The sequence below is a fragment of the Rhopilema esculentum genome, chromosome 5 (assembly GCF_057945365.1).
Source record: "Rhopilema esculentum isolate cy_ngs chromosome 5, ASM5794536v1, whole genome shotgun sequence".
NCBI lineage: Eukaryota > Metazoa > Cnidaria > Scyphozoa > Rhizostomeae > Rhizostomatidae > Rhopilema > Rhopilema esculentum.
This window is the reverse complement of record NC_142819.1, coordinates 853,701-874,611: the sequence shown is the minus strand read 5'-3', so window position 1 is coordinate 874,611 and position 20,911 is coordinate 853,701. Positions and strand designations below refer to the sequence as shown.

General features: G+C 36.7%; 1 protein-coding gene across 2 annotated transcripts; it reads right to left on the bottom strand.

Moving 5' to 3' along the window:
* Positions 1–1,308: 1,308 nt before the first annotated feature.
* Positions 1,309–20,699, bottom strand: LOC135689978 (uncharacterized). Of its 2 annotated transcripts, XM_065207354.2 has the most exons (7): positions 16,096–20,699; positions 13,067–13,679; positions 9,472–9,517; positions 8,375–8,442; positions 6,902–7,777; positions 5,195–5,466; positions 1,309–4,038 (listed from the first exon to the last, which is right to left on the bottom strand). In XM_065207354.2, the coding sequence occupies exons 4-7, from the start codon at positions 8,439–8,441 to the stop codon at positions 3,283–3,285; spliced, it is 1,971 nt and encodes a 656-aa protein (XP_065063426.1). In that variant the 5' UTR covers position 8,442; positions 9,472–9,517; positions 13,067–13,679; positions 16,096–20,699; the 3' UTR covers positions 1,309–3,282. The 2 variants fall into 2 exon arrangements, with proteins under 2 accessions (XP_065063426.1, XP_065063431.1); XM_065207359.2 differs by lacking the exon at positions 16,096–20,699 and having other exon boundaries at positions 12,957–13,068.
* Between the last annotated feature and the right edge of the window lie 212 nt (positions 20,700–20,911).

Here is a 20,911-nt window from a genome sequence, read left to right as displayed (position 1 = left end):
TCTTCGATATTACTGACCTATTGATTACGAAGAACTGTTTTTCTATTAACATATTACAGACAGAGAAAATAAAGAATCCTGAGTCATTTTGAGGCCTCAGAAATGACAAAATGTCAGGAGCTTCCGGGGGCTTCGTCCCCTGGACCCCTACCAGGGCGATGCCCTGGACCCGCTGGGGGGCTCAGAGCGCTCCCCAGACCCCCAGCTCTAATTTTTCGCTCGCTCCGCTCGCGATGTCCCCCGCTTTTCTTTCTCTACAGGTTGGAAGGTATGGAAACTGCACATTTCTGTTCAGGAAAAAAAATTCTCCCAATCAAAACAACATCTTCCTCTGTCATTCACAACTACGTGCAATCTGAGATGAAAGGTTGCCGTTTCTTTCCTTCCCCAACGTCTAACACTAGAGTTTTAGCATGACATCCCCCTTCCTATTTTTCCCAATAAACAATCATATTTTCAATAAACATCAGTTCTTTTAGCACAATAGTATTTTGCTAAACTTTTGTCTGAAAGATGCTTTTTAGCCCTTTTACAAGGTATAATTTCAAAAAATTTCTTAACGTCGGACCCAACCATGGTGGGTCCTCCTACCTCACTAAACTAGACTTGTTGCGCTGTCTACATCATGTACCCCCTCCCCCCAATTAGCTGTTTATTAGCTTAATTTTGCAAACCAACATTAAATGAAGTGAATATAAAAAAACAATTTACGCTCACGTAGAGAAATAGAAATTTCATAGGCAATGAAGTTTCAAGTTTGTTTCTATTGCTTAGAAGTTTGTCCTTGGTAAAGACCAGTGTACACTGGTAAAGCTTTCACTAGTAACCTATAGACAAACCGTTGCTACTAGGTCTGCAGGGCACCACTCAGTTTTGCAGGGCAGAAACCCTTTTCACCCCCCCAAAACTATTGGCCAAGTTACGCCCCTGTAGTTACCCACAGCTTTTCTACTTCACCTATATAGCTAGCTGAAGTTACCCATGACAGCTAGCTTTAGCATATATTTTGGTATCGTACAAAAAGTGTTTTTCCGAAAGTTTTTCGTCCAAAATCCCCGAAAATACGCCCAAAAGCTTTTCCTCCGAAGATACTTTGCTAAAAATTTTTCGTCAGAAATGTTTTGGTTTTGATGTAGCGAAAAGGCAGCATTTCCAGACTGCATATTGGACTGGGTGGATTTTACAAGGCATAAGAAATCTACTGAATCTAAATAAAAAAATGTGTTGAAATGTTTGACAATCAATGAACACTTAAAGATATTTCTTTAAATCTATCCAGAAGAATGAAAGCCAATAAATAAAAGACGGTTTTTCAACTATAGTTTCAATTTGACAAGACATTTAATTATTATACACAAATATAACATATATAACATGCTTTAAAATACTTGAATGTTTACTTTAAAGATTCGTTAAAAGTAAACAATTTACTAGATTTTGAATAACTTAATTCAGACTAAAGGGCAGGGGTGTAGTGGTAGGGGGCCCAGGTGGGCTGAGCGTCTCTTGTTAATGCCGGAAATTAGTCTATTAATACTTTTGACATCGTTTTTAGCAACATTATGTGCAAAAGACCCCCTTGTTATTTTCATAGCACTACACCACTACCAAAGGGGTTGTGAAAAAAACATCGTAAAATTGTACAAAGTCAAGGAGATTTTATAACTAGGGATAACTGTAGTAAACGTGGCAAAGATTGCTGATGCATGAGAACCATTTTGACGTAAATATTTCTCATCACACGATTACTTCGCTGCTCTCTATGGGGCTCTATGGATAAGGTTTGAAAAAATTCTACATCTGTGTTAAATACAGTTCTGGTAAATGTTTGAATACAACGTAATTGTACAGTTCTAATTTTCTGCAGCTCTATAAAATATATTCTGAAAATGTTTTTGAGCCCAGAAGTTTCATGCTGTGTTGCCCGAAATTAGCTGAAAATTTTCAAATGACGTAGAAATGAATCTCTATTTCATCTACCCAATACAAATATGATAACAAAAAATTCTCTTTGGTTGCAAAAAATGCTCATTGTCTAAGAGGAAATTATCAGTGACGTAGCGATGTTACCAAATACACGCCCTTTTGTGGGCGATTATGTTAGACGCTTTCGGAAATACGTGCGATGTTAATCTCAAATTTGGAATATAAAGAGGGGTATTTTAAACAGCAAAGAATAAACGGCTACGGAGCTGATATAGGACTAGCAACATATCTCTTTATTTCTGCCCTTGTCAGTTACACCGCAGCAAGAACGAAATCTGATACAGATGAAACATTAAGAGTAACATCGAAAACCAAACTTTGCTCTTGTCATCACCAAAGCATGGAAAGCTCTGATAATCATCTTTTTTAAAGACAAGACACAATTATTGTAATTATATAAAAGGTCATTGTTAGTATGAGCTAGGAACTCCAAGCGATAAGGTATGATAAGTGAAAAACTCATCCATTCATAATAGACATCAAATCAATTATTGTGGTTATGAAAATGGTTTATTCAAATAAGCGGCTACGGTTTTGTACTGATCAACTTGCCTTTCAACCTAAGGAAAAGTCGATTTTCATAACTGTCGATGTAGCATAATAGCCATATCATGAAGCAAAACGAAATATCATATAGTTTTATATATTTTTGAAAAAATATCTGCTTTTGCTTCTATTGGTTTTACCCAGCTACTTCATTAAATGAGAAAATTAAAAACAATAGCACAGAATAAATTTTTATTTTGATATAGAACAAGGTCTTATGAATCAGTTAAAGCCAATATTCCTCGAGCCTTCAGTTAATTTGCTCTTCCATCAATATTCTTTCAATGGATCTTAAATGTGAAGATAGATAACGAATGAAAATTGATTGAAATTTGTGGTTATAGAGCAAAAAATGAACTCTCAGCAATTTCCAAAGTAAAAGACATGTTGCTAATCCACTCTTGTCGTACTCCTTTGGTGTGTGGTTTAACTGGGATTTCGCGTAACAGTTTGCCTACTGCCTCAAGCAATGAAACGTCACTTGTTATTTTTGTGGATTCATGTTGAACGTAACTGTTGCAAGATTTAAGTTTGTTCTACGTCAGCGGTGGAGTTCAAGGAAGTCACGACCGTCACAAACCGGATACGGTTTCATCAGGATAATTGCTATTGGTTTTAAGCGGTTTAACACCCCTGGAAACTTCAAGTATTTGGATTCTGCTCATAGCATTGGCTGGGTGCGGAGATGTTATGATTAGCCACGTCCCTGAGCTTATGCAATGTCACCGTGTTAAGTTTATCACTTTCAGTTTAATTTCCATGGGGGACCTGTGAATTCCTGACAGTCAAAATTGACGGTCCCATCATTTTCATGGCGAGTTGGTCAGGTCTCTGGAACTGCATAGCCTGCAAACCGTTTCCCATTGGATTCTGTACTGTAAATGCCATGCTCTGATTGGGCATTGAAGAAATCGTCGCATATACTGACGAACTTGAGGTTGGGGAAGCAGAGGAGGCGGTCATACCTTGCAACAGACTCTTCTGCATTGCCGGAAAATTCATGTTCATATTAAAGGTGTTGGCAGCTGTAAGACTGCCATTGTTCGCTTGGGTTATTGCCATAGCCTGGGAATAAGCGTTAGAGTCAGCGATTACAAAATTGTTAGGCCAGTTGAACTCATTGTTATTTCCAATGCTGCTAAGTCCATTTTGAACCATTGCACGTTCCGTTTCGTAATTAGGTGTCGGGAAGGCACTAAGTCCCTGCGCGTTAATGTTTTGCAACCCGTTTACATTTCCAACACCGCTACCGTTGACCATGCCGACGCCGTTAAGAGCGTTGAATGCCGCAAGGCCATTCATGCCAGTCATACCCGCCTGGTAAGCATTTACAGCAATATTATTCAAGTTGTTAACGCCGTTCGAGTAAGCGGCCATATTGCTCAGTTGGTTCAGCCCATTGATCGTGTTCATGTTCATTCCATTGACGGCTGCTAGGCTACCGCCCCCTGGGAAAAGTTGGTTATACTTGAACCAAGTTGGAGAGACTTTCTGGAACACTTGCGACTGTCAAAAAAAGAAAAATAGAGTGTAAATGCTTGAATGAGAAGTGTGTAAGTTGCAATGCTATTCTTATACTTGTAGCAATTATTCAAACTTCAAATAATAACAGGGGCAGACAAATTGTAAAGCCTAGCCTTTATTTAACACGTGCCGTAGATAAGTCGTTCTTAACAAAGTTACTTGTGGCAATCTGAGCACTGACTATGACCCAAGTAGTGTCACTTAGGCCCCGCCCCGTTCACATTGCTCCGGATTCCAATTAAAACGGATAAAAAAGTATCCGTTTTCACCTTGCGTTCACACTGCTCCGCTGTTAAAACACGGAGACTTTTGAAAACGGAAACTTTTGAAAACGCAAAACGCAGTGTGAACACCGAAAACGGATACTTTTGGAAACGCTAACAACAACAACAACAACAACACAGCAAGATGTTAGACCGCGCCAATTTGAACAACTTCTCTTAACATGGCTGATTCACTCGAAGTTAGTACAGCATTTGGAGGAATATTAATGGCAGTGAGTTGTTTAAAAGTTTATCAGCAGTCGCAAGGTCTGTAAACCAGAGCGGTTTTTATCCAGAGCAGAACAATGTGAACGCTTCATCGTTTTCACGCCGTTGTCAAATGTATCCGGAGCAGTGTGAACAGGTAAAACGGATCGATATGAAAACGGTTAAAAACGAATACGGAGCAATGTAAACATAGCTTTAAATAAACTGTCCGTAAGGTTTTTAGTTCAACATAATGGAAAGTAACTAAGCCACTAGATGTACATTTTTTAAATAATTACGGAAGTTTGTATTGTTATGCTCACGAGTGTAGTGTTCGAGGGGGTCATGGGGGCTGGGCTCCCTTGCTGATGCTGAAAATTTGCAAATTCTACTTTTGCTATTGTTTTTCGCAACATTCTGTGTAAGAGCCCTCCTTGTTATTTTGGTAGCACTACACAACTGGTTATGATTGCCATATTCCAAAAAAAAATCTAAGCGATCGATTATCCTTGTTGGCTGAAAGTAATAAACACAGCAAACACAAACGTCAATGAAACCTAGCTTGCTGCCATTTTGTTTCGGCCTTCCTCAGGGGATTTAAAAAGAAAAGAAAAGTACGTAGCTAAAAGACGCTTTGGAGAACTGAAACAAGGCCGCCGTGAACTAACCTCAGCATGGCTTGTTAAGGGGCTCTCGACTAATCTCCGCCGTTTCATGTCAGGACTCGTTGATCCATTTGTGCCCTGACTTGTCGTCGAACTTTCGCTGGGGGTACTCAGCTTCTCTTCGCCTTGCGTGTCATCTTTCCCACCGTGTCCATCTTCCGACCTTTTTCGCTTCCTCTTTGGGTCCTCTTTGTCGCTTTCGCAATCCCTCTCGCCTTCCTCATTTTTGATTTCTTCGCCAACCTCGTCAGTTCTTGACGTTTTCAGGTGTTCTCCTGCAAAGATTGAATCAATAATTAATGAAAATTTCGATACAAACGCATGGTCCACAAAAAATACTACTACAAATCGAAGTTACAGGCTTAGTGTGTAGACGGAAAAGCATGTGAAAAAAATGGATGAGGATTTGTCAATCAAACCTTGAGAACAAACGTCAAAAGTTTGAGAACCATGGCGATTAGAGCAAATATACTGGTTTACCTAGAGAATTCTGTTGATAGTTTCGACAGTTTATAGGAAAGTTTTATCTTCAAAGTGTTCTCGGCTACAGTATTATCATCGAGCTTCTCTTGGGAGATGAGAGAAATTTCGAAAAAAGCTGTTCACAAGCAACAGCACTAACTGGGCTTGCACAGCAGTTGTGCTTGAAGTACACTTGTTTTTAACAAAAATGTAAAAAACCACAAGAAGATGGCAAAAATAGCGGAAACATAGCCCACTGTATTACTGTTCGTGCGGCACTCTTCAGAGTAAAGAAATTCATTCAAACATTTTCTTGATACTTAGGTTCATTCACACTATGTTAACGATAAATTTCAAATGTCAGTGTGACAATGAATGAATGAGTAACAAGCTATCCGTTATCCCGCTAGTCATATCAGTTTAAAACAAAAGCCAATGGTTTATAAAAAAATGGCAAGATTAACTTGGGAAATCCAATATGAAATTTAACGCACGTTTGAGGCATCATATTTAAGCTATCAGCTCTAGAACTTTCAACAAATTTGTTTCTAAACACCACTAACTAAAGCACGAAAATTCCCCACAGAATGAACTTTCTGTGAGTTTTCCAAACATCGAAATTGAAAAAAAATTAAATTTCTTATTCTGGTTAGTTATAACTTATTCAAAGGCTTCGAATATTTTTTCGGGGCGGCCTGCAGTCAAAATACAAGGGGATTTGACAAAATCAACAAAAACAAATGCCGTTTTGAAATAAAGAAATGATTGTCTTGATTCAACATGGTTAAGGCATGCAAATTTAGAATTGAGAGAGGGGGTAACAAAACTAGAACAGGCATAGCGTTCCCGAAACTTACATCATAGCACATGCGTCATCAGATTACTTCACTTTAAATGTTTCAGAAGATGATTATCATGATAATGCAACTCACACCAAGAAGTCAACAGAAAATAACGATGTCAATGGAACGGTAGGTGCAAACTGTCTAGCATAAATATAACTTCTCCATTTTAGGGTTAATAGTGAAGATGGTAACAAAACTTGCATTAAACTTTTGGAGTCGTACAAACTATTGTACTAGATCGTGTGCTTTTATACTCCCAGGCCAGAAGCTTCTTTAGAGCAAGGAAAAGGACTCCAAAAAACTTTAATAGCAGGTCAGATAATTTGCGGTTGTTTAACTTAAGAGCGTGACCACACAGGAAGGAAAAAGCTGGACATGTAAAAGTACCACTAGAATGCCTTACCGACAGGTGTATTTGTTTCCCTGTGTCTGTTCTCCCGATCTCCAGACGAAGCCCTATCTTGCTCCGTAGTTGTTTGGTGATGGTCCGATTGCATGTGTATTGTATTCTGGGGGTGCGATGTGTGTGATGACTGTTGATGTTGTTGTTGCTGTTGTTGTTGATGATGTTGTTGCTGTTGCTGCTGATGTTGCTGTTGTTGCTGTAGATGAGCCGTCGCTGCATAAGAAATGTCTCCGTTGATTTTTTGCCGCTCCGGAGATGGGGTGTTTAGTGGTAGGGTCATTATTTGTGGTTGTTGTAACTGTGGTGCTAGCATAGGAAAGCCGGTATTTAGTGCGAAAGGAAATTGTGCATGTGATTGGTCAGTTAAACCATTCAAACCACTAAATCCAAATCCGTTGAAACCAAATCCATTCAGCATCGCCGGTGCAAGGCCATTGACTTTTTGGAACTCTTCTTGCTTTCGCTTGGCCTCCTTCGACTCCTTCTCAGCGGCATGGTTCCGTAAAATGCGGTTGATTGAGCTAACACTCGGTACATTTGAATTGTCGCAAACCCCTTCGGACAAAAGGGTATTCCTGATTTCCCATGCAAACATACATGGGTTCTCTTCTTTGAGTTTGACGATTCTGGCCACTACCTTTGGCGTTGCGACTTTCGGCTTGCTGCCGCCAATGGCCCCGGGTCGAACCGACCCCGTCTCATAGTAACGCCCCAGTATCTTGCTGACGCAACCGTGCGAAACTAATAGTTGTCTCGAAATTTCAGAAGGTCGTACACCGCAATGCGCCAGCTCGATGATGCGATGTCGCATATAATCCGGCAGGGGCCTGCCGTTGACGAACACACCTCCTAATTGATTCACTCCGCCAGGGCCTAAAACGCAAAACAATTACACTAACGTTACATTCATTGAACCAATTTCAATAAACACATGGTGCTGCTACACACAGCATTAGAGTCAATCTTAATGCGAACATCCAATCCTAAAACTCTTTTAAAACATTCTACGTCCAAAGCATTTAAAAAAATCAACTTGTTAAACTCCAAGTATATGTCTATGGTTGTATTTATAACAAAGCTGGTAATAGAAGTAGAAGACAACTGACAGCTGTTTTTGCACTGAAGTACCAGAAAACGACAAAGGACTTGATAAAGCAATAAGTAAAATTGCGTAATTGACGTCGCACATGATTTCTATAAAGCTCATTCAATAGTAGAAAGGCAAATCGTGTCTGCAGCAGTCTTCCAGAAGGCCCGCATGTCTACCATCCAAAGTAGATTTTACTAGTTTCGTTTGCTCCTCTTTTCCTTATTTTTTCTAGCTTATAGTAAACCTCTGAAGCTAGTTTTCATTTTTCAGTTTTCACATATAACTACGCCTTTAAGAAAACTTTCATTAAAATATATTTACTAGAAACACTACAATGATTGCTTCAAGAAAAGCAAGATATAAGTTTACATCTTTCTCACCAAGATTGCTATTGCCAAAAATTCCAATTTCGTCTTTGTAGGCTTTGCCGTTCAATATGCCATCCATCCTAAAAGAAGATTAGATTATTTATAAAAAAGTATTAGGATAAAAGCATCCTAAAGTCAATTAATATTATCATAAAAACCATTAATTCGCACTAAGTCAATGCGTTTGGTATATTCTACATGCTCGTGGTTTCCTTAACAATGTCTACGCTAGAAAGATAGCAATACTCTAGAGAAAATTTTATTTGCATATTATCCTATTCGTCTTTAGAGAAATGATATTATTCAACCTATGTGATTGCCATTGAAAATTATTCTTGCTAGGAAGGGGTTGTAGCCTCACTCAATATCTGAAGCGATGATATGCAAAATCATGTTTTGAATACAGTAATGACAATTCTGCTCCAACTATTACGTGAGGAACATATCACCTAAAAGAAAGTGTTTATCTGGACAATATACCCGTTCGTTATTGACTTCCTTTTGGGAATTCTACCTGATGGTTTGAATCGATAGCTTTGAATATTTCGTCACATGTTTAGATCAAAGGGTCGCTTCAAATTGAACGGCATTTTTCTTGTTTTGTCTCTTAAAAAGATAGCCTCTGACAATATAATCGAAACTATGTTTTCTAAACGTATGGAATGTAAGCCTTTTTGGCGAGAACTTTGAAAACTATGAATTCTAACAATATGATCGAATCTATGTTTACTAAACCTATGTGAAGTAGGCCTTTTTGACGAAAAGTTGAAATCAAGACACAAAATACAATCGTTGAAGAAGTAAAACTTTATACTCAAGCTCTTGTAATAAATTGCTTTGGAAAATATGGAACATTTCTTTGCAACCGAAAACAATTGACACTGATTTATTTGAAATATTGTTACGGGACGGTACAAAGTAAAACTAAATATATGGAAATTGACCAAACATAAAACTTCATAGAAAGAAAATATTAGCCTTTCGATAAAGGTAGCAATGATGAAAACCCTTTGGCCTGGTTAGTAGGAAACCAACATGCGTAAAAAAGAAAATTGACAATTTTTCTTTAAGAAGCGCTTCTTCAAGAATTGAAAAAAAATCAAACATACCTCTAAGTGGCATCTTTAAGGGCAACTGGGACGCCCAATTAATGCCCTAAAAAAGCAACATGTCTCCGTTATAATTATGATGTAGAGTAGTGTTAGAGAGCTGCTAGTAAAACGCGTGTACGTCACACTCTAGAAGCAACGGCTAGGCCTCCAACGTGATCTAGCGCATTCCGGTCTTGCTCGGGTTTAACGACAGTTCCACGTAGGAATATTTAAAACGTTCGCAGCCTTAATGTGTTATTGAGCTCTGTTGGTATTTGGCGTTTCCTTGATTCTCGGGCACATTGGTTTTATCGTCGTAATGGGGGCTGAGATTTGCGAAGAAAGCTCCCCTCTAGGCAACAGGTACCCTTTGTCAACGTTTGCGATTTGCATTACTTAGTGTTAAGCGGAAAATGGAGCACGCGTAGAGAGCATCGCAACAGGTCCACAGAAAACGGGTATTTGCAATATGGGACCTGTAGGGAAAGGGCTGTCAGGGCAAGCTCTCTAGTAGGTGGCTGTATCCAAAATTTGATCGACATTTTTATTAAGGTCTACTGATCATCGAAAATAATTACAGTTAATATCGAGATGTTTGTGACAAACAGCAAATGTTTGAAACGAGGCTAAGTGCAACTGATTCTTAGGTACCCAATTAAATATGCATCGTCACAAGATGCATTGTCACAAAGGTTTAATCCTAACTCCCCCAAGGCTTTCTAAAAACGGAAACAGTACAAAAAGAGCCATTAACAAACTTTGTCTACATAAATTATCTCAAAGCAAAATTCAGTCCAAAATCTGTGTTGTCCATTCTTGATTTCCTTCAGCGCAAAAATTGAGAGTTTTAGTTCTGAGACAGAAACAGAAAAAGGGGCGTGGAGATTCCATTTGGGAAGATAGCGAGAAGAATATTTTAAAGGTTATTTTGGAGGCTATCTGGGAGGGTAGTGAAGAGGAGAAGGGTGCTCCAAATAACGACAACATGATACTTTCCAGTCCGATTTTGCAGTTTGAAAAATGACCACAATAGATCATCATAAAATTTAGTAGATATAAAACCGAGAGCATGCAAATTTACTAATCCTGGGAAGATGCATACAGTTCATGAAAAATGAAATGAAAATGAAGATGATCATATAAATGGTGAGATGCTGATGGGCATAACCTTTTTCATTACTCCATGGAAACTATATGTTGGCAACAATCAAATCGTTGTTGGTGACAAAATATTAAAGCAGGGATGACATTGAAAATCCCTTGACAATGTGATATATTTCTTTGACACGTTGTGCGGATAATAGTAAGATTTCTAAAATTTTTTTGTTTTTCAAACCCGATTTTATCTTTCTCAGTTTTTTCACGTATATAACATAGGCTTGTTCTCAAGCACGAAAACGAGATCTGGATATCGCACTTGAAAAAATCAGCTATAAAGTTTAATTGTCAATATTTTAGTGTATATTATTGAGATGGTTTTAGAGGCTTCAAAAATGATTGTTTTAAATTTAGTGCATTAGTTAGTTAGCGCAAGCGATTTGGTCAACTGGGCAAAAGCCAAAAACAAAGCTTTGTAATAAATATATTTGGTTAAACTTTTGAAAATTATGCAAGCGATTGAGTCTTAGTTTTTTTGCCCTTTTTCAAAAAACTTTCCTGTTTGTTTTTCAGGAAAAAAGAAGGACGGTGATAAAACATTACTTTTTCAGCAAGAATGTAAATAACTAGGAAATTTGATTTCAGTTACAGGAGAAACTAGAAACAACAGCTTCAACCGTTCGTAAACCGATGATGATGGGCAAGCTTACTCATTTGTTAATGTTTACAAATTGTTTGCGACTTGACAAAATTAAGTGCTCGACGATGTGCGTGATTTGGCAATGATTACGGACCGTCTAATCATTGATCCGGAGCAGTGAAGCCAGCTGGTCCGGTTGCAAGCCGCGGTTCTCCCGCGTTTACCATTCATCAGTCCCGCGCATATTACGATTAGATCAATAGGTCAGTAGATCATGTCAGTACTCAACCTGTCAATCATGCAACTGCTTACACAGCGCGCAAGATAAACCATTGTTTTTAATTGAGAAATTAAACTTGGAGTGCGACGAGAGGTAACTTATTTTGGACATAATGCGGCAACGTCTAACAAAACTGAAACATTCAAGAAAACCACGCAAGGATGCACTATGGGCTATATTTACATTAAAAGCACAAAATCCCTCCCCAACATAGCTTATGAAGAATCACCAACTCTTTCTATGACGCGAAATATTACGAGCGATCCTTTCTATTCGGCTCTAGTAGAATCGTTCATTTTCTCTGTTGCAAATTTTCAATGCAGTTCTTACAGGCAAGACAAAAACAAACTTACCAAGAACTCATAAACATTTTCTAATGAAAACCTTAATACGCGTTTGCAGTTGCTAGATCAGTTGAATGTGGCTAGAACACCTCTACTGTTGTTTAGAGGACGTTGTTGGTGCGTGATTGCTAGACGTTGTTGTCTGATATTAGTGCCGCTAAGACAATATTCTTGATCGTTCTCGAGTAAGTAAGTTGCTTAATCATTCTATCATCATAAACTCTACTTTCAAGAATGATTCATTGTTGAGTATTTTATATCAAATTTTCATTCGAAATAATGTCCAATCTTCTGCTCCCGGGCGCTTTAGACCAAATACATTAATGCATAGATGTATGGGACAAGATCACCATTTTCATAGGTTCCTAAGAAACTTCCATGTGGAAATTATTAGAATTCTCAATAACCGCTTGAAAAAATTGAAATTTTGAATGAGTCCATGAGTAAATGAATCTATGTTGTGTTTTGCCATATTTAAAAACTAATTTTCAAGAGCCAGCAAGGAAATTACTAATCATTGTTTCCAAGGTGTATAATAACAAATTATGTGCCCTACTTCCATTCTGGCAAATAATGCCGGAAACTTTGATCATGGTATGAAAAAATACAAATTAGGGTTAAAATAAATATGCAATTTTCAAAGAAAGGTTTTAAACAGTTTCCATTTTGTAGTTAGGGACCATACAGAAATGTGACGCTGGTAGATAGTGGCCATTATGATAGATTCAAAATCTGTTGTACTTTGATTCAGTTTCTAGACAAACTGATATTTGGGCATTTGCTTTCCAGCTAGTAATTTGATTTCTCTTATTTACCTACTGAATATGAGTTTCTTTCAAATATTGGACATCTAATGATGATGATAATAATGATAATGACGAGGTTTGAAGCGCAACCACGTTCGCAACGCAGATAAGGCAAATGTAGCGTTACATTCCGCGACTTCTTCGACATTTTGGACAATGATATGTTGACCAGGTCAATTCCAAGTTTTCAGGAGATTCTCTGAGCTGAAAATACTTCATGCCACTACTAATTGCACCAACACGTTGAAATATCGAGATTTTTCGCTTCGAAAATGACATCGTAACAATAGCGACGTAACGGCATGGCGAAAGTCATAAATAAAAAGTATACTTACACATAGCACCTCTCAAAGTCCATAAAGAGTAAATATTGCCATATATTGATAAAATAAGAAAATCTTTGAGTAACAATAAATAATATCAAGCAAAAAATTGCATCTCTTACCGTCTTTCAAAGCAAATCGTTGATCTTAAGCTTTGTTTTTAGACTCAGAACAGTACGCCACCTTGAACGAGCACAGGTTTCCTGATCTACGGGTATCGAGAAGGCGACTTTAGAAGGCGCTAGCAAAGCGACTAATCTAGACCAGAACGCATGCACGGGGGGTAACCTCTTGAATGCAACACTAAGTAATGTACGATCTCTCCATCAGAAAGAGGCACCATGCTGAATGTATGTTCTAATTCATGTCTAGCCAATTGCATTTTTCAATTCTTCCAATTTCTTGGTCCTTGTATTCAAATAGTTTCGATTTTCTATGATATTTAGTTCCTTAAAAATCCTTGAACTGAAAAATTCCTCTTAGTTCCAGATTCAAACGATCGCTTTTTTCCCTGTCAATTCATCCTCCCCTCTTGATTAGCAGCATAATTTTCAATCTGTTGGAAAAATACCCAACCGCTTCCTTCCTACCTACCTTGACAAATTTCTGTTTTGGTATTTCGTAAGCAAACCCATTGCATTTGCTTTCACAATCATTTGTAGGGTAATGATTGAATTCTTTTGTATTTGGCATAACGTTTAGGTTCGTGGCACTGAATGGCAAAGCTAGAATGACCTAAAACAATAGAAAAAGATAGTCAAAACCCCAGGCTTCAATATTCATCAAAAACTTTCAGCTATAAAACTCTGATTGTATCAAATCTCACTTTAAAAAGATATAGCACTTCTGCAGACATATGTTTTGCCACTAGAAAATGAATAATTTGACTAAATCTTTCGAGTAATTTTCCAAATAAAATAGGAAACGTAAAATATTTCAAAAATAAAAGCTCGACCAAAAATTGGATGATAATCGAATTTTTAAGTCTCCAATAAAACAAAATCAAATTCCAGCAATACTAGACAACTGTATTAACCCCCGTGCTAATGGTTTATTGGTCACGCATGACCACTCAAGTTCAAAAGGGCAATCGTGATTATTCATTTTTAATTGGTTGCCCGGGTGGCAAATGAGCACTTGGTCAAGCAATATGCATTCAATAAGCATAACCGAACCGGGGTGAGTATGCATATCTCTTGCCAGCAAAAGGAAGAGTTCTGATTGGCCCATTACGAAGAAAATCACGGGTCGCGCAACTCGTTAGGCTTTCTCTAAGCATGACAGGGCAAAATTATTGACTTTTATAGTTTGGTCATCTAGCTGCTTGCAAAGTTAAAGAGAACCATGTTCAAGGGTCCATTGTATATATATAGATAAGGTGCTTTACTCACAATGCGCCTTATGGGGAGGGTGCCACTAAGTTCAGCATTGCACCTTAATATATTGTTCTTAAAATAAAGAAGTTGCAATTTTAAAAGAGCTTTAAAAGACAAGAACAGTGCTAGGCTTTCACGAACCATCCTGATGCTCATCTGGTTTTCATTAGCATACATTCAAAACATTATAGTTTATCAGGGTAGGCGATCATTTGCGCTAAAATTCTATCACAGATTAGAAATGACTATTTTGCGATTCTATATCCACTGAAGCAAGTGGACTGCTTTTCAACAATCGAAAAACCAAACGACACATCAAAAAACCCTTTAGAGTGAAACATGCATATTGTATCTATGCTATGACGAACGCTGCGATTGCAGCGGTTATTTCAAACAATCCAACATATGCATAATAGAGATCGAATGTTCTAAAATTATAGAGAACATACAAGAGTAAAGTATCGTCAAAATGGCTACGTTTGCGTTTGGTTCAAAGTTCCAAGAAGTAAAGTGAAGATATGTTGATGCAGAAGATGAGATAGAAAACAGAATCGTGTCATGTCTGTTTTATGTTTATGGTGTCATAGATCGCACTATTTGCCGCAATTTGAGATGATTTGTCGCCTCAGGTCTCGCCTTATACGACAGCATACACGTCTGTATCCATTCTTACTTGCGGTGGGTGCGCCTTCAGACAGCATTAAATATTCTTCCATCATTCATTATTCAACATGAAATGAATGCTACACTAACTGGACTAGGATAAAGGCATGATGAATAGAGCAAAATCTTTCAGGCTTCTATCTTCATTGCTAACATTCATAGCAGAAAAACTTTTATAAGGTAGTGAAAGCTGTGTAACCAAAGCAATGCAACACATTCCTGACAAAAAATTTCACCTGCATAAAAAATACTACAAAAATTACAAAATGAGTATATAGGCTAATTTAGACATTTTTTATTTTAAATGAAACTTGATCTGGTAGTTAAATTTTTTAAGACGAAATATTTTTGCAAAGTTTCAATTCAGAGAAAGCAGCTTCTTCGCAGAAAGAAGAATTTAAGTGTTTAAGAATATACAGACTTCCTTTTCATAATTACCGCAAATTAATATTTCAGCCTCTTCTCCGCTAAACCCCTATTTTGGAAGCACAAAACCCGTTTTTTCTATTTAGCACCCCCATTAATATATATTTCAAGCTTTAAAAAACATAATGTCTTTTTTCTAGCTTTTTCTGCATTGAAATTGAGCTTGTGGCTATTCAAAATAACCCCCTCTCTATCTACCTCCCCTTTGGTGTCTGGAAAAATAGGCCTCAACCCTGGGAATTTGATATAGAATTAACTATACCGATTTTATGTTTAAGAAGGCTGAAATTTCAGCCTGACAGTCTGCTGTACCATCCATTTTCATAAGGACAAATCCCTTTTACGAGCTATCACTGACTAAATAAATCATCAAAAACATTTGTTCCGAAAAGATTTTTATAAAAGCCTTTAGCTATCGACCTCGCAATGTTTGCAGAGCAGAGTAATGGTGTTCTTTTATGGATCGAACAAAAGAAACAGATGATTCAAAACAATTTAGAAAAGAGGTTTTCAAAATATGTAGGGATTTTCTTAACATAAACTTATTAAAAAAATTGCTATCTTTGTACTGCATTGCAAGAAAGACTCCAAAAAAGCTTTAAGATTAAAATATTATGCAAGACTGTAATATTCATCATTTTCTTGCTTGAAAGTTTAAGCAAAAGTGTAACAAATTGTAGATTCACCTTTTTGAGTGCCTTTTCAAAAACATGTATCCATTTTTCCATTGTGCTCTTTACACTACATCTGTCTTGCCTTAAAAAGAAACGTTTTCCAGATTGAAAAGCCTTTCTTTTTCAAAGTTAAGACAAAGACAAAATGTTGTATACTGATCGTGGGCAACAGCCTAAGATAGAGAACAAGGGCATGCACATGGTAGGTATGCTTCGAGGCATGATTCTGCCTTATCGTACCTCGCCAAAATATTCTTGCATTAACTTTGATGTTACAAACAGGCAGTACACCTAAATTTCCTTCAGCTTCTATGACTCATCATGGAATGATTGTCTTTTGATTGGAGATGAGAGTGCTCTTTACCTTATTGAGTTTACTGTTTATTTCAGGGGAACGTAAAAGAAAATAGGGGTACAAATGCGGAGAAATGACTCCTCTCTCGTGTAGGTCATCTATATACTGTAAATATCAACTTGTCAATTTGTTAATACAAATCATTTCCTCATTGTTTCTTCTCCTCCTATACTTCTAACAATTTCCAAAGAGCAAGGCTTTAGTTAAACGATCTAGCACCAATATATTATCAATATATATAAACAAAGCAGCACTTTGTATCTGTGTTTTGGCGTTGGATTTGTTCTATATCAATAAATTAAATAAGAGTTTACGAATTCATTCATCAACATTATAACTATGAAGATGTTTGTTAACGAAAATGATGATTCCTATATTACTGAATAGGGAGATGATGAAAATGATGATGATGATGATGATGATGATGATGATGATGATGATGATGATGATGATGATGATGATGATGATGATGATGATGATGATGATGATGATAATGATGATGATGATGATGATGATGATGATGATGATGATGATGATGATGATGATGATGATGATGATGATGATGATGATGATGATTGATGATGATGATGATGATGATGAATATGATGATGATGATGATAATGATAATCTTTCGAATAAATCAAGTCCAAATCAAAAATTCACTGAAAATCACAACCAACTTAATGATCTTTAACCTGCCAGGGCGAGAGCAATTATTTACTGGTTCTTGTTCATTGATTCAATTCTATTAATTAGAAGCCTAAAAATTCACAGTAACCAGTGGCCATAAATTTCCATTGTTATTTATGAATAAACCAATTTCAAGATATCCCCTAGCTTGGCCCTAAAATGCTTTTGCAAAGATCAGCTCCTTTGTCTAAGTTGAAGAAGACCAAATTATTGAAAAATGTTGATTCTAGTTTGCTATATAAAAGGATACTGGGAAATTGAAGGATTGCTGTTTTCTGCTTAAGTATTTTTTGCTGAAGTTACTGCAAAATCCAGCTATCATACATTGTAATGAACTGACTAACAAACCAACTTTCTAACTAATAAACTAATACATAAATTTTCTAACTAGCAAGTCAACCAATTAGCTAGCAAACTAACCACCTCACTTGCATAAATGTTTACTAACTAACCTTTCAATTCAAACAAAAAGATTTTCATTGGTGTGTGAATATGATAGAAAGAAAATGATTTTCGCAATTGATGTTTTCTGGCCATACAATGCCCATGTGAATAGCTTAAGAGACATAGGAACTTTATGCGGACATAACAAAAGTAATTTAGTTCGAAATCAATAATATTTACCTTAAAAGCCTGGTTACATGCTCTATACTTTGCTTTAAACATCGACATTTTTCTTGTATTAAGATACCTTTGAAAACATAAAACAGATAAAGATATAAGAATAGCTAAAATTAAATTGAGAGGATAGAGAGGTTAATGATATATGAAGAAGATTAAGGATATACGAAGCACCCTCGTCTTCAATTCCATTCCTTACTGTGGTTTACATGTAACTGTGGGAACAATATTGGTAATTCAGTACCAGCATGTTCCAGTTTGTAACCCAAATTAGAATAACATGGATTTGATGTGAATAGCACTTTCTGACATTGCATCCTCCAGTCATGATTACAATGGCGAATAAAAAGATCATAATTCACAAACTAGACTTAGATCGTGCATAAATTCGAAATCAACCGAGGTAACTTTACTTTTAGCATCACAATTTCTATTGCTGCAAAATTGCGCCTTGCAAACATCAAATTTCTCCCTCAACACGTTACACAACCTTTCGCATTTTTCTGTTAATAGAGGCAGTTGTCACATCCAGAGATGTTGTTTTCCTAGCCTTGAGAAGAAGCCGCGTCAAACGTCTCTAAACTTTTGAGATTTACGTTCTCTTCTCTTAATTCTTAAATAAATATCCTCATTTGTACAATTTTTTGTGCTAGTTTTCATCAACATTGACAGCAGCTAAACTCCGTTTTTAAAAGATTATTTTTATTTGACTTCGTAACTTTTTTATTCATTGCAAGTCTTTTAAACAAATAAACATCTAGACTTAGGAATGTTTTAGTAAAAACATTGCAAAATGAATCATCACATAAATTTTTCTAAGGGAAACGATTTTCCACCTCTCGGCTGCCGCATTTTTACACATTTCTAAATCTCGGCTATTTTCAAATACAGCTTGAATCGTTTTCGGGTCTCTAGTTATTTTATAAAATGATCTGGTTGAATTTTTCATGAATCCATTAAGAAATTAAGTTAAATTACAGGTGTGGTTAAATTGGATGCAAAGATGATAAACATCTAAATTTCGGTTATCCTTTCTTAGATTTGAAATTATTAGCTTAATTATAGAAAACAGTACCGCTATTTCAAGTCACAATAAACGCAAAAACAAAATAGAAATTAAAATAGATAATAACTAAATTTCAGCATGTTATATAAAAGATGATACAGTTGTTTCCTTTTTTCTGTGATTCCGGAGTCTTATGTGCAAAAAAGAGCAAGTGTAAAGTGCAATAGAAATATAATTTATGAACCCAATAGAAGTATAATCCATAGAAGTGTAATCAAATAGCATAAATGGGGCAGAAAAGCAAGTGAAATTCGTAATTGGATCTTCGTCAACTTTCTAAGAAGGTTTAGTCTAGATGACGTCACACAACAAGATATATCTGGCTAATATCGCAAGACAAGACAAGCGACACTGAATTACAGATGCCGCTTAAACGCGTATAAAAATGCCCTTTTACACTCCATTTAGTTATCAATAAACAAAAGGAACTAAATTGTTATAAATCCTTTATTTTATGCTTCCTTTTCAAAATAATTTTGAATTGAAGCTATAAGAAATGGAGTCAGTCTTCTGCATTCTGAAATGTTCTCTAGAATTGCACTTAGGCGATTTGCAATCTAGATAGGATGCGAAAAAGCATGAAGACACAGCACTGAATTCTTGAAAAACACCTTCCAGACTCAGTCGCCAGAAAAAAATGGTTCGAATCGCGCGTATTTCAAAAATAGCTTTCCGCCCGGCCACCGCTTACAGAACGATGAAATTAAACATAAATATGTGCTTTCATTATGAACATACTTCTCTTTGCTTCTTGATAAATTTTGTGTCTCCAAACTTTAATCTCGGTAAAAACATCCTTCCTTAGGTAGAACAAATCACTGCCAAGTTGGATCACTTTCATATTTAATCTCAACACTTAACCAAGGGTCCAAAGCGAGTTTCAGTGGACTGAGTTGTATGTTAGCTGCCTTTTTAATAAATCTAAAATTGCTCACAAGATGTTATCAAATATAAGAGTGACCTGTGATTAGATTGATTAGGGATGCACTCAAGAGCTTAAGAGCATCACCTACGGCCTTAAACTGCAGTGTTCACTGGTCACTCACACATTGGCTTATCTGATTGGCTAGAAAACAATGAACAGTCTAATCACATGTGAAAACAAAGCACACTTTTACAGACCAGTGGGAATAGTGAGATGAATGCAACTGTACTCAAGCAAACGGCTGAGCAGGCTTGAGAATCAGAAATCACGGCGAAATATGCGCATCTCCGACCTTGAACACAAGGGCATCGGCGATGAGCACGAGCTGAGCAAAACCGTCATTTCTCGTAATAAGGTAGCTTTTACAAATCTCCGAGTAAGAAAACAGTTGCCGTGTAATTTCAGCAATTCTGATAAAGAAATAATATATCCGGATAATTTAAATAGCCTTTAACTTTGCTAACATAATTCTATCCATTGCAGGCTTTGGCGAATATCAAAATCGTTCAGGTGACGAGTTTAGCTAGCCAACCGAGTTAAGTGACTTTTTAGAGGGTAAAACTCAAGCCTATAATCAATAAACTGACATCACAAGACTCCACCAAACACGGCCAACGGGATCTCTAAATTTGGCAAAATTAATTCTTTACAATCTTGGTCTTAACAAGCTACAAATGTATTGAAAAATGTCTGATGCCAAACATTTCAAAATCAGATTTTTGCGGCTATGTGAAAATCATAAAAAGCGCCTTGGCAAAAGACTTGTAATAATCATATTTGAATCGAATGTTAATTAAAAACATAATAAAGGCTTAATAAAACAAATTTATAATATTACAGACAGGCCATGCAAATCGGATATATCTTTATGCTCTAATAAGAACCCAAATTTGTATGCTTTGTGAAATCAAGAACATTGCAATTTTGTTTTTCTTTTTTTCGAACCATCCCTAAGCATTATTACTACCACTGATATCCCTGATTCTCAGGCATGGGCTACCTAGCAGCAGCAATTGCTAGACGAAATGAGCAAAACATTAGTTCATAAAAGCATATAGGAATTCTTGCGTGGAAAATCTTTTTAGATCGTTGAACAACAGCAAAACTACAACTGAATCATTCTTCTTTCTATCCCTGAACGCAAATAGATAGATAGGATATTGCTTTTAAA

Bases quoted from the DNA above. Each gene is read 5' to 3' on its own strand.
- LOC135689978 (XM_065207354.2), bottom strand. From the start codon at position 8,441: ATGGATGGCATATTGAACGGCAAAGCCTACAAAGACGAAATTGGAATT. The intron at 7,778-8,374 runs GTGAGAAAGATG...TTTGCGTTTTAG, and splicing joins TTTTGGCAATAGCAATCTTG to GCCCTGGCGGAGTGAATCAA. The intron at 5,467-6,901 runs GTAAGGCATTCT...CAATCTTTGCAG, and splicing joins GGAAACAAATACACCTGTCG to GAGAACACCTGAAAACGTCA.